At 33.7% G+C, this 14002-nt stretch overlaps 7 protein-coding genes and 3 pseudogenes across 10 annotated transcripts, besides 1 other annotated feature; 8 read left to right on the forward strand and 2 right to left on the reverse strand.

The window, feature by feature from the left end:
- Positions 1-14002: part of a mobile genetic element that runs on past both edges of the window.
- TVAGG3_0091000 lies at positions 927-1923 on the forward strand (annotated as a pseudogene). The gene has a single exon. A coding segment is annotated over exon 1 (997 nt).
- TVAGG3_0091010 (integrase core domain containing protein family) lies at positions 4210-4761 on the forward strand (the record flags this gene model as incomplete). The annotated part of the gene is made up of 1 exon (XM_051222449.1): positions 4210-4761. One exon carries the CDS (start codon positions 4210-4212, stop codon positions 4759-4761), a length of 552 nt encoding a protein of 183 aa, XP_051107435.1.
- Positions 4938-5609, forward strand: TVAGG3_0091020 (uncharacterized protein; the record flags this gene model as incomplete). Its single annotated transcript, XM_001297485.1, has 1 exon — positions 4938-5609. The coding sequence occupies one exon, from the start codon at positions 4938-4940 to the stop codon at positions 5607-5609; it is 672 nt and encodes a 223-aa protein (XP_001297486.1).
- On the forward strand, positions 5771-6709 carry TVAGG3_0091030 (organellar and viral DNA polymerase type B; the record flags this gene model as incomplete). The annotated part of the gene is made up of 1 exon (XM_001297486.1): positions 5771-6709. The coding sequence occupies one exon, from the start codon at positions 5771-5773 to the stop codon at positions 6707-6709; it is 939 nt and encodes a 312-aa protein (XP_001297487.1).
- Positions 7693-8067, reverse strand: TVAGG3_0091040 (uncharacterized protein; the record flags this gene model as incomplete). The annotated part of the gene is made up of 1 exon (XM_051222450.1): positions 7693-8067. The coding sequence occupies one exon, from the start codon at positions 8065-8067 to the stop codon at positions 7693-7695; it is 375 nt and encodes a 124-aa protein (XP_051107436.1).
- On the forward strand, positions 8289-9089 carry TVAGG3_0091050 (KilA, N-terminal/APSES-type HTH, DNA-binding family; the record flags this gene model as incomplete). The annotated part of the gene is made up of 1 exon (XM_051222451.1): positions 8289-9089. One exon carries the CDS (start codon positions 8289-8291, stop codon positions 9087-9089), a length of 801 nt encoding a protein of 266 aa, XP_051107437.1.
- On the reverse strand, positions 9378-9851 carry TVAGG3_0091060 (uncharacterized protein; the record flags this gene model as incomplete). Its single annotated transcript, XM_051222452.1, has 1 exon — positions 9378-9851. One exon carries the CDS (start codon positions 9849-9851, stop codon positions 9378-9380), a length of 474 nt encoding a protein of 157 aa, XP_051107438.1.
- On the forward strand, positions 10616-11468 carry TVAGG3_0091070 (organellar and viral DNA polymerase type B; the record flags this gene model as incomplete). The annotated part of the gene is made up of 1 exon (XM_051222453.1): positions 10616-11468. A coding segment is annotated over one exon (853 nt), but the record flags the coding sequence as incomplete, so codon positions are not given.
- TVAGG3_0091080 lies at positions 11963-12825 on the forward strand (annotated as a pseudogene). Its single transcript has one exon. A coding segment is annotated over exon 1 (863 nt).
- Positions 13303-13831, forward strand: TVAGG3_0091090 (annotated as a pseudogene). Its single transcript has one exon. A coding segment is annotated over exon 1 (529 nt).

Raw genomic sequence — 14002 nt, forward strand, 5'->3', positions numbered from 1 at the left:
AATGAGTTGCTATGACAGGAACATTTGGAATGAACATTGAATTTACTGCATAACAGAAAGACTTATATTCTACTGAACCTTTACTATTAACTCCTGAAATACCTGTGACATTAGCTATTTTTGACTCAATGTACAAACAATTGCCATAACATACGTATGGAACAGATTTCATCTCAATCGTTTTGTCAACACTTTTCAAAGGAAATGTCATATGGTATGCTCCCAGAAGCAATTGAACTCTATGACTCATTCTTGGTATCTTGAACTCTTTCTTGCTACTGAACTTCAATGTTCCCTCAGAAGAGAGTTCGACATCTATGTTGTCAATAGTTTCTTCATTTATGAGAGTATTTATGACTCCAGCAATTTTATCTATTCTATACCCAGCTCTGTTAGGAAATTTATAACACTTTTTTTGTCATCTATTTCAATCTCTATGAAATCTGTTTCATCTGTTATGACAAAAGTTGCGATAGTATTGAAGTCAACAACTCTGAAAGCAAGTGCTTCATTCTGAAGACCTAAGTTTGTTTGTAGCTTTACTGTCCCGTATTCGTTTGGGTCTGTACTTTGCAAATAGAACAACATTTTATTCTCATTAAAATATGACTATTGCTGCATATGCGTATGAAACAAATGAAGCAGAAGAGAGCACATGAACTAGTAAACGAAAACTCAACTTTAAACCATTGAAGGCAATGATTTGTCATTGACGATGGAAAAACTAAAAAAGTCATTGATTTCGATACTTTTAACACTTATGACCCATTCATTACAACAAGCAAGGTTCCATCATAAATGATGGAACGGTGCAATATATAAATTCAACAGTAGATGCCTCATTAGTGAAAGTATTAAATGTTCTCATTGAATTGTTAAAGAGCTTTCGATTTGACGACAACATTAAATGCTTAAAGAATTTAGTCATGAATGAGAAACAATTCTTGGCGTTGCTGGTAACAGTAATGATGTACACCTTATGACATTTAGAATATTATAACGAACATAAAGATGAACTGAAAGGAGAGAAGGGTGACACCGGACTCAAGGACCACAAGGAATACAAGGAATACAAGGAATACAAGGACCTCAAGGCGAAAACGGTTTGGATGGAAAGGATGGAAAAAATGGAAAAACTGCTAAATCATGGATATGGGACCTTATAAATACTGGTTTAACAGCTGCTTCATATGGAGTTCTTCAATACCAAATCGGAAAGATATGGGCAGTACTTGGTGAAGAAGCTTTAGATGACGTTAAAAATGCTTTGAACTTCATTTCAAATGGTTCGGATACTATTAAAACTTTATCTGGTTGGATGCAAGAAACAAGGAGTCAAATAGATACTGTAAGACGTATAGCAAACAATGCACGTACGGGATTGGATACTTTACGAAAAGCACAAAATACACTAAAGGAAGCAAATGATATTCTTGGCTCAGTATCAGACATGCATGAAGATTGGCTTAAAGGTATTGACAAATCTTTAAAAAATCACAGTCAGTCTATTGCTGACTACAAGAAAAGTATAGATTTTTTACATAGTGCTATGGACGTACATGATGGAAGCATAAGGAACTTACTTAATGCTAACAATAACTTACCAGGAACTATTAAAACATTCATAAAGTCCTTTGTAAAACCCGGTGCTCTAACATTTAGGTCTTTGAGAGCAAGAGCATTGAAGTCAAGAGATGCAGAAACTCCAACAGAAGGAACTGAAACAACAGAAACTCCAGAAGAACCACCAAAACCAACAGCTAATGAAATATTGTTCGAATATTTTCCAAGGTACTCTGTTCTCATTGCATACATTCAAGAAATACTTAAGAAAGCAGACTTGACTTTAGGAGATGATGAAAGTTCTGTATATCTTTCGTTCCAGTTTCAAATAGCAGAACTTTTGAGACAGATATGCTTAATGTATGACAACATCTCTGATTTCACAAGATATGATGACGACCATGACCCCCAACACGGTGAAGAAGAAGTTTTAAAACATCCATTAAGACAGGAAAGGTTTTAACACAAAGTCTCATTATTGACACCAAAGATGGCGAAGTGGACGTTCTTCAAGAGCTGAAGAAAAATACTTCTTCGGGAGGTGGTGGTAGGCATGAACTTGAAATAAATGAGATAGAAGAGAAATTAGCCGAAAAAGCAGATAAAGAACATAAACACAATATCTCCGATATAAATGAACTTCAAGCTACATTAAATAGTAAAGCGGACAAAAATGAACTTGACGCAATGAACAAAGTTTTGAAATCTCATAAACATAATATCTCCGATATAAATGAACTTCAAGCTACATTAAATAGTAAAGCGGACAAGAACCATGTTCATTATATAACTTCAGACGAACAGATTATAACGGACTACCATGGATATTTAACACGAAGTGATGAAGCGAAGACAAAAAATGTTAATGAAAGAAGATATAAATACATTCGTGCTAAAGGTTATGACATAAGCTGTACTGTACAGTATGATGTAGCTAAAGCACCAGAAGCATTTGGTTATACCGGTGAAATTTATGCCTCTACTTTCAATGTTAACGGTGTATTAGTTGAACCAAGATTTACTTTGAGAGTTAAGTCAAAAATAACGTTTGAAGATGCTATTAAAAGTAAAGCTGACAAAGTTGAACTTGACGCAATGAACAAAGTTTTGAAATCTCATAAACACAACATCTCCGATATAAATGAACTTCAAGCTACATTAGACAGTAAAGCAGACAAGAACCATACACATAAATCCTTCACTACTGTTAGAGCAGACGACATAATATTGAACTTTGACCTTGGTTCAAGTGCACCTTTAGAAAATCCAAGTACAAGCGTAAAAGATACTCTTAACAATTTAGATAAGAGTTGCAGGAATATCGAAGATCATGCCAGAAACTTTGAAGCATATGAACTACCCGCAATGTTAGATAAAAAAGCAGACAAGAACCATACACATAAATCCTTCACTACTGTTAGAGCAGACGACATAATATTGAACTTTGACCTTGGTTCAAGTGCACCTTTAGAAAATCCAAGTACAAGCGTAAAAGATACTCTTAACAATTTAGATAAGAGTTGCAGGAATATCGAAGATCATGCCAGAAACTTTGAAGCATATGAACTACCCGCAATGTTAGATAAAAAAGCAGACAAAACAGAGCTTCAAACATTAAAGACTCAGATTCTTGAAACATTATATCCTATAGGCTCTATTTATACGTCAATGAACTCAACAAATCCAGCAACAGTTTTAGGTTTTGGTACATGGCAGCAGATTGTAGACAAATTCTTATACTGTGCTAACTCTTCAAAGCAAACAGGAGGTTCGAAGAAAATTAAAGAAGCAAACCTTCCACCACACACTCATACAGGAACTACAAACTTTTCTGGCGACCATATCCACTCATTAAGAGACCATCCATTATACAACTCAGAGTATGAAGCTGGCAATGACGTTTTATCTCCATCTTATAACAATGCAGCAAAAAAGACTTTTCGACAAACTGAACCGGGAGGAAATCATTCACACACTTTCACAACAAATCCAACAGGCTCGGGTGAAGATTATATGCCACCATTTGTGACTGTATTCGCATGGTATAGAGTTCAATGAACGCGCTTGAGCCTGCTTTGCGGACTTACCGCCTAGAATAAATCTTTAACTTTACATAAATGAGCTTGAAAGAAGTATTCGAACAACATCCATGGAGGTCATTTAAGAAGTTCAATGAAGCTGCAAAGAGTTGGGGATTTACTAACAGAGCTGAAGTTAAAAAGGTTCTTTGACAAAAATGTTGTACATCAAACAAAAATAAACCCTTACGACTACTTTTTACCAATTTACTCCAACACTCCTGACGCATACCAATTTGACACTCTCATTCAAAGCAGAAAAGGAGGACATAAACCATTCCTCATCTTCATAAATGTTAACACTCGTAAAGCATATGCATATCCAATGAAAAATAAAGGAACTCGTGAAGTGTTAAGAGTTTTACAAAAGTTTGTAGCAGAACATAACCCAAGTACTTTAACATACAAGACAGTGCATATCAGCAATGAAATCACAGAATTTCTCATTAAGCATAACATAACTCACTACACTACTGAAGACCATAACCATAACATACTCGGCATCATAAACCGCTTCATAAGGACTCTCAGAGATTTAAACCAAGAGCGAGACTTTACCGAAGAAACAATGAAACATTTTCTCGAAGTATATAATTCCTCAACACATTCTACAACAGGACATACACCAAATTCAATGACACAACAACAAGAAGAAAAGTATATACAAAAGAAACGAAGCCAAACACAAAATATCAGAAATTCAACACAATTTACCCTCATTCCTGGTACAAAAGTTCGTGTAGTTCTTGACGACAAACCGTTGACAAAGAAACGTTTAAGGTTAAGTCGAAATTATTATATCGTAGACTCTACGCAAGGTAATGGATATCTTATAAAAGCTGCCGACGACTCTATTGCGTTTTATCCTCGACATAAATTAGTCGAAAGTAGTAATGGCAAACTTGCTGAAACCATTGACGAAGCAAAGCGAGGAGTGGTTATTGAAATACTTGGCTATAACATAAACGATGACACTTATAAAGTAAGATATGAAGGAGGCGTTGAAGATGTTATACCATCTAAGAACTTGAGAGAGTCGAAGCCAACACATCTGGGACCATTAGAGCGGGAGTACTGGAAAGACAAAAATATGCCAGAAAGAATAAGAAAATTCTTCTAAACTTTTTCATTAGATGTAAATCAGACAAAAATATAATTTATGTGAAGAGGTGCGATCTCACCTGTTTTTTCACCTGTTTTTTCACCCTCGTGAATTTTCATGAATTTCCTTAAGATAGAAAAAATAAAGTTAGTTTTATTTTTATTTATTTTTTTATTTTGTATGTAAGAACAGAAATGTCAGTCGAAGCAAAAACATTCACGAACAAATCTAATGGCGAAACATTCACAAAAGGCACTTATAACGGTATTGAAGTCTTACGTAGAGACAAGGATGGTTACATTAATGCAACAAAGATGGCAAGAGAAGCAGGAAAGTTAAACCATTTAAACAGATTTCTCAATAGTGCTAAAATGCAGGAAATTCTTGAGTTTTGGTTGAAAGAATACGGTCGAGCCAAAAGTGGCTCAACCTCAAAACAAGCATTTTATGAGCTTACTAAGGGCGTTATGAATGAATTCAAAGGTATTTACATACATGCTGACCTCGTTCATTTTGTTGCTGAATGGTGCTCTGTAAAGTATGCATTTTATGTCAAAGATATTATGGACTCCATAGACAAGAAAGTTCATGAGAAGTTAGATGAAGAAGAACTCGAAGATACAGTGGAGAATGCTAAACCTTTGTTCGAAGAAGAAGTTGGAAAAATGTGTGAAAAACAATTAGAACATGAACGTGAGATATGTTATGGTTATAGAGATTCTCCATACGAACTAGACCAATGGGAACAAGAAGATTTAAAGAGAGAATTTAGAGAATATGAACTCGCTAAGATAGCATTTGAAGCTGCAGAAAAGAAGTTAAAAGTTTGGGGTCGTTTTGTAAAAAAAAATATTGTGAGTAAATGAACCATTTATTTTTATTGAATTCACCAAAAAATATAATTTAGGTGAAGAGGTGAGATCTCACCTGTTTTTTTTCACCCTCGTGAATTTTCATGAATTTCCTTAAGATAGAAAAAATAAAGTTAGTTTTATTTTTATTTATTTTTTTATTTTGTATAAAAGATATGATTTCAACAATCGGCACAACAACAATTCAAACAACAGCACCAAACTCGTTAGTCATGAATCCTACGTCAATGTTAGTAGAGATGAAAAACTTCATTCCTTCTTCATATACTTTTGAAACAAAAATCCAGAAGATAAAGCAAGAACTTTTAACAAGTAATTTAGACTGTAGTGCGAAAGATGAAGAAAATGAAGAATATCTTTATGAAATGCAGGACATTATTGACCATTTACCCAAATTGCCTGAAATCCAACAACAAAAACTCACTATTCCTGAATTCGACGAAATTGAAGTGAAACCAACTGACTCAGTAGAAATAAAGAAGTTCATACGTAAAGTAAATTATGAATTCCTTGGTTTTCATTGCAACCATAAGGTTATGGACAAAGATTGCGACATGGTATATAAAAACATTTCTGACATATATAAATCTGAGGAGTTTAAGACCTACGACAACTTTGTTTCATTAGTTGCAAAATGTGTTTGGGAAATAAGAGATAAAGATAGAAGAGGCAAAGTATGGAACGAACAAATAAGACCCGCTATGTTTGAGATGAAGAGAGCAATTGACGCCTTAGTTGTTTTAGCTGGTTTTATTTCAATGTATAACGCAAAAATGAACCCGCAATGTTCAAAATGTAAGGCAGCAATTAGGAAATATAACTACTCAGTCAAAGAGATAGAAAGAATGAGAAACGACTATGCAGACTTAAAGAAAGAAGCAGAAAAGCCAGCAGAAGATAAAATGAACATGTTAGAATTTCTGAACAAAAACTATCCAACAGCAGAAGATTTCCTTCTATCTGACGTCAAGAAGAAGTATAAAGAAACCTTCGGTATTGTTAAAACTTTTGACATACTGACAGAAGAAATAGAAGCTACGAAATTGTTTAGGATTTCAAATATACATCGTACAATTCATGTAAAACGCTTGTGAAAAAAAAAAAAGAGGTGAAAAATTAAGTGAAAAAAACAGGTGAGATCTCACCTCTTCACCTAAATTATATTTTTGCTTTAATTAAATGCTTTCCGGAAACGTCGATGAAAATCATATGGACAAATTATATGAAAAAATTAATAATGATTACCCCTCATTAACCAGGGAAATGACGGATTCTATAGTTCGTAAATTCGATGAAATACAGGATATGTGGTTCGACAGATTCGACATGAACGATAAGGAAAAGAGAAAGAACGATAACAATTTACTTACTAAAAGAATCCTAAAATCTAAAATAGGTGAAGCTTCAACATTTAACACAGTACATAACTTTTACACCGCTGTTTATATTTTCAATAATTTATTTAACGATGAACGAGAAAGAAAAAGTATGTTTAACGGAAGAAATGAATATGATTTTATCCTTTGTGCTGTTCGGGATGTTGACATGAAACTAAAGAAAATATTCTTATTACAAGATGACACGGTTGAAGATGAAGTCAATGAGTTTTTAAATCGTGATTTAAATGAAATTGATGAAGTTATGACTGAATGTTATAAAAAGTTCAAGGGTGAAAAATTAGGTGAAAAATTAGGTGAGATCTCACCTCTTCACCTAAATTATTTTTTGTTCAAAGCTTCCACGAGAGAAAAGATTCCTCATTCGCTAAGGATTCCAAAAATGAAAAAATCATTGATTTCGGCTGAGAAAAAACAGCAAAACCCTTCTTCCACGGGAAAAAGAAATAAAGAAGAAATAAAGAAGAAATAAAGTAAATTTTTATTTATTCCCGTGGAAGATAGAGCACTTTTATGACACTTTTTATTCACGACAAACAAGACAAACAAAGAAAATAAGAAAATACGGCGCTGTCGCGGTTCGAACCACAGACTCTGACCCCTCCATAACACCACCTTAGACCACTGTGCTACGTAGCCTGTCGACATAAGATTTTATAAATTGCATATTTGACGTAAATTTATTTCCATCTAGCTTCCCACCGCATAAGATATTCATACGTGTTTGTAAGACATTCATTAAAATTCTTTTCTATTGCATCTAATCTTGCGTTATTTTTTTCAATAGCTTGTCTGTATTCTTCATCATCTCCAGCAGTGTTTGGGTCTTCACGTTTAAAATATTCATTGTTAACCAATTTTTTATCTACAAATTTTATTAGTGTTTGATTCACTTCGTTATGATAACGGTCATATTCTTTCAATACGTAAGTGAAGACAAAATGCGTCGTACCTTCAATCTTAAAGCTTAAAGAACTTTCAACACAGTTTTGAGGGTCTGTCAGTGCGTCAATGAGATAGTATTCGAAGTCAGTCAATAATCTTTTTAAAGTCATTTCATACAGGATAAAATTTAATGTTGTGAAGAAATAGTGTTTATCTCAGAAAAAATAACGCTAATTTTATTTTTATTTATTTTTTTATTTTGTATGTAAAGACAGTAATGACAACATCAGAGAACACAACAATTGCTATCGTTCATGAAGCCATAAATGAAGAATACGAGTACATACAGTATAACAAACAGTTACGTCTCATTCGTTCAGTCAAAGACGATATGTACCAAATGCAAAGTATTTTGACTGCATGTTTTGCTCCAGACACTAAACACGCAGACGATTGGTTCAAAAACCAAAGCACACAAGAACTTTTGAGCGAAGCACAGCGAGACATACTTTTTTCTGAAAACAGTGAAGAACAGCGAGACCGACTTCCTTCAGGGTCGCCTAAAACTCATGAAAACAGTGAAATTTCTCTAGACCGACTTTTATCGGCCATGCATAAAACACATGAAAATCGTAAAAATTTGCCAATAAATTTAAGAGGATATTATGTACATAGACTTCTTGTAAATGCTGTTGCAATGTGGGCTTCGCCTCGTTATGCTTGGTATGTTTGTAAACTTCTTGACGAAATTCACAGACAAGAACGTGAACAGATGGAAAAGAAACTTCAAGCAAAAGATGAAGTCATTGAATCCAAAGACAAAAGCATACAGAAAAGAATACCGCGTTCAGTACCAAAAGGAAAGGAAAAGAGTTATAAGTATATGATATATACTGAAGAGATGGAAAATGAAGAAGATAAAGATATGGTTATGTTGCATTTAGTCAGAAGAAACAACAAAAGCTTTTATGACCTTGCTAAGATTTACAAATCTGACAGAAACTGGTTCTATCGTGAAAACTTACCGATTTCAATGACACCGAATGAGCAAATAAAGGAAATTGTCAAAAATACTCTTCCTCAAACACACTATGACATCAAAGGTTGTACAATACTTACATTCAAAGAAGACTTAACATTACTGAAGGAAAAAATAACAGAATATTTCGACAACTTCAAAGAGGAAGAATAAAAAAATCTAAGCTAATTTTATTTTTTTTATAAATTTTATCTCATATGAAAGAACATGAATTTAGAATATTCGGAACTCATGACAGAAGAGGAGAACGAACAGCATGTAAAAGATTATGCAAAATTTATGAAGACATACAAAGCATTTAAACAATATCTAAATGCTTCTAAAGATTATGCAAAATTTCTGAAGGTATATAAAGCTTATGAAAAAGCGTATGAAAAGTTTATACATTGGGGAATTGTTGTAAAATATCCATATGAAGACTAACCAAAAATATATTTTTGCTTAAATAGCTTCAGGGTCAATTTCTTCAACCATTTCACTTCCTTCGTCAATGTCAATTGAAGCTTCTTCAACCTTTGGTAAGAATTTCTGTATAACATCTTTGTTCGTTATTGTCTTCAGAGATGAAGGATAATATTTCACATTTGTTTCACCCTTCTTATATTCTTTCTGTTCGGAAAGATTCATAGCAATACTGAAGAAGTCAATGTTAGAGTTCTTTATGACAGTATAATGAGTATCTTTGACATTCACGAAGAAACTCTTTTGTTTCAAAACTACTGCTAACTCTTGTGAAGTATAACGTTTGCGGTCAATGACGATAGCTAATGGTCTGACATACTGACCAAACTTAGATTCTTTCACAAACTTCTTGTTAAAGATAACATTAACGTTTGAAGCATTATTGAACTCATTCTTGATGGCATTAGCGAGAGCATTGTATGAAAAGAACTTGCAATCTTGCATGTGTTTCATTAAAATAAAAATATTAAATTATTTTGAAAAATAACTTAAAAAAAATCTAATCTAATTTTTTCAAAAATATTTTTTTTTATTTCCTACTAAAGATGTATCGGAAGTTGTCTAAGTTAGAACACTCGGAAATAAAACAACTTCTTACAGAAGCTAATATAGATGTTGCAAAGCATTACGCAACAAACAAAAAAGCACTCGCTGACTTCATTAAAGACTATAATGGTGCAATAAGTTATGATAGAATTCATGAGTTCATTAATAACAAAACATTTCCTTTAAATGACGTTGCTATTGACTTATATCATAGACGTTCAATACCTCATGAAGTAAGGCGTGAGATGTTTGACATAACAAATGCAAACGTTGGTCATACTCGTAAAGCTCTTTCGCATGATGTTCGTCAAGAGATGTTTGACATAACAAATGCAAACGTTGGTCATACTCGTAAAGCTCTTTCGCATGATGTTCGTCAAGAGATGTTTGACATAACAAATGCAAACGTTGGTGAAACAAGAAGAAGAGACGACACACTGAAACAACAGAGAAGAGAGATGTTTAAGAGCGCTATAGAACAAGTTCGCAAAGCTAACGATGTCATTCGTTCCATTGACGACAAACCAAAAGAAGGTGAGAGATGGTTAAAGAAAGATGAAGAGAATAGGAAGAGAAATGTGAAGTCAGGCAATAGACTCATTGACTTTAACATCGAAGCTTTAGATGAACCAAACAGAGACTACTTACACAAACATTTCGGTAAGGTTTTCATGAGACTCTTAGAGAAAATTAAAATAAACTCACAACAGAGATGGATGGTATGTTATAAACTTGGTGGAAAGTATGAATGTTCTACGTTAAACCTCAATAATATTGGAACATTACTACATCAGCTCTTGAAGGAGAACTTTATATCAGAGATAGAAGCAAATGCTGCAGGTATTGTTGAAATGCACTATGACTTCTTCTTGACAAACATAAAGAATCTTACCGAAATAAAGATGTATGATTTAACAGAATATGAAGGCTTAACGATGTCAGATGTAAAGAAAGGCAAACCAAAAAAGAGACCATATAGAGATGAAAGCACACTGACAAATGACCAGAAAGCCATTTTGGAAGCTCTTAAGCAAACAGGAAACCCAGCACTTATAGAAAGCTTTTGGAAAGATAATGGTGAAAAGAAGTTTTATAAGAAGAGAAGCGGTCAGTTCTGGAAGTATCTTTGCACATTACCTATAAATCTTGAACGCTACCAAATCTTCAATGAACTGAACAAAAGAACTGCAACACTTATGACAGAAGACAATTGTTTCGTTTATGCTTGCATTCAGGCTGGAGTAGATGAAGAAACTATTGACCACATGAGAGAAGTCATTCGTGTTAGAGACTTTCCTCAAAGTAAAGTACAAGAAATTTCTGACGCAACAGGTATAGTATTTAATGTTACCATTGGTTACTTCAATGACTCAAGACATAATGAAATAAAGAGATACATACCAAAAGAATGTGAAACTGTTCGAACTATTGACTTACTTCTTGTTGAAGACCACTACATGCTAAACGAAAGATTACCAATGACAACATATTTCATTCGCAACTATATAGAAATTCTCAAAGCTTGTGGTGGAATGAACATTGAAAAACAGATGAAAATATATACAAAGAGAGAGAACAAATATGTAGTTCGTTATGATAGAACTACACCGCTATGGGATGTTATGAAAACATTGTGGGAGTGCAAATATTTCGAACCTATTTCTTATGGAGAACTTTTCACATATACGACTGACTTATATAAACAGAACCTTGCACCATTTAAAGATTTGACATATGCTCCAAAGTATTGTGTACAACTGAAGAAGAAAGCAGAGTCAAAAGAAGTAAATAAAAATAAGTGCAAGTTCATTCCTGAGCACGTTTTCTTTGCTGACTTTGAGTGTAGCACAGACGGCTTTCATAAAGCTTTTAACATATGTTACGACAGTGAAGATGGTTCAGTGAGTGAAAGCATTTGGGGTCAGAACTGTGCAACAGAATTTTTGGAACGACTTCCTGACAAGAGTTTAATATATTTCCATAACCTCAGTTATGATATAAACTTCATCTTAAGACACATGACAGAAGTGAAAGGAACTCCCATCATTAAAGGTTCACGAACAATGCAAATAACTGGCTTATATAAAGGAAGGGCAATTATTATAAAAGACTCTTACAGTGTTATAAATAAGAAGCTTAAACTATTTCCTGCTATGTTTAACTTACAAACAGGACCGAAAGAAGTATTTCCATATAACTACTACAGCAGTGTTTTGTTAGCAAATGACAACAGAACTGGTGTCATTTCTGAAGCATGTAAGTTTATCCGGGATGCAGATACATTCATGAAAAACATAGATTCCATCAAAGGTTGCAGAATAGATGAAAACCATTCGACTTAGAAAAATATAGCACATTTTATTGCAAACAAGATGTAAGAATTTTAAGAGAAGGTTTTGTTAAGTTCCGCAATGACATATTGAAAGAATTTGATTTAAACGTTTATGACTACGTTAGTATTTGTTCTATTGCTAACAAATTGTTTGAGAACAGAGTGTACTTCCCGAATGGAAATTTATATGACCTCTCAAATAAACCAAGAGAATTTATTTCACGCTGTATTCAAGGTGGAAGATGTATGTTGTCAGATAACATTAAACAAAAGAGCGAAAAGAAACTCATTGCTGATTTCGACGCTGTTTCATTATATCCATCAGCTATAGCAAGACTTTATACTTTAGAAGGTATTCCAAAGGTTATGAAGAAAGAAATGTTAAGCACAGAGTATCTCATGAGACATTTATTCGATGACGACCAAAAGGAACCCATTGGTGAAAAGTTTATGTCTGGCTTCTTTGTTCTCATTAAGATAACAGAGATTGGAATACATAGACACTTTCCTTTAATAGTTTGTGACCCTGAACTAAATCCAGAACTTAATGTTCCCAGAAGTTCAAACACTTGCTGTTTAATGTATGTTGACCATATAACATTACAAGACCTCATAAAATATCAAGGTGTCAAATGTGAAGTGTTGCAAGGATACTATTACGATGGAAACAGAGATATTAGAATAAGAGATGAAGTAAAGAAGTTGTTTGAGTTAAGGTTAAAGTATAAGAAAGAAGGAAATCCTTTGCAAGAAAATATAAAGCTCATTCTGAACAGTATTTATGGCAAAACTATTCTATCTCCTATTGAGTCAAAAATAACCATAGTAAATGACAAAGATGCTATAAGATATGCCATCAGAAACTACAACCATATAGTGAAGTTCGAAGGTTTGGATGGTTCAGATAAAACTATTTTCAAGCTAACGAAAAGTATTTGCAGACACTTTAACTTCTGTCCACTTGGTGTTAACATTCTGTCTATGTCGAAGAGAATAATGTGTGAAGTATTCTGTACTGCTGAAGATATGGTTCAAATATTTTACCAGGACTGTGATAGCATGCATATTTTCAATGAAGACATACCAAAGCTTGCAGCAGAGTTTAAGAAGAGATACGGTCGCGAACTTATAGGAAAGAACCTTGGTCAATTTCATTCTGACTTCGCAGAAATAACACCTGGAAAACAAAGTTTAGCATACAAGTCAATATTTTGTGGAAAGAAGACTTACATAGACTTACTCACGAATGATTTAAATGAAGTTGCATTTCATGCACGTTGCAAAGGTGTCAAAACAAGACGTCCTTGCTTTAACAGCTAATGAAATGTTTCCTGAAGCTATACAATGCTATTACAATGAAGATAAGAACATTCACATACCTGTTGGAACATATGACAAAGACTCTGAGTTCAGTTTAATGAAACTTTACAAAGCACTTCATGATTGTCAAGAGATTGGATTTGACTTATGTAAGTCATGTCAACCTTGCTTTGCTGAAAAGTTTAACTTCTCAATAACGACTAAAACAAGCTTTATTCGTAAGTTGAAGTTCTGAGGTCATTTATTTTTGTCAGCAATGAGGTCAGCAATGAGGTCAGCAATGAGGTCAGCAATGAGGTCATTTATTTTTGTCAGAAATGAGGTCATTCGTGATAAAAATAAAGCTAGCGTAGATTTTACAATACTGCGATGGTAGAGTGTTTTAAGAGTTGTGGCTCAATGTAGA

Source organism: Trichomonas vaginalis, chromosome IV (genome assembly GCF_026262505.1).
Source record: "Trichomonas vaginalis G3 chromosome IV, whole genome shotgun sequence".
Taxonomy (NCBI): domain Eukaryota; phylum Parabasalia; order Trichomonadida; family Trichomonadidae; genus Trichomonas; species Trichomonas vaginalis.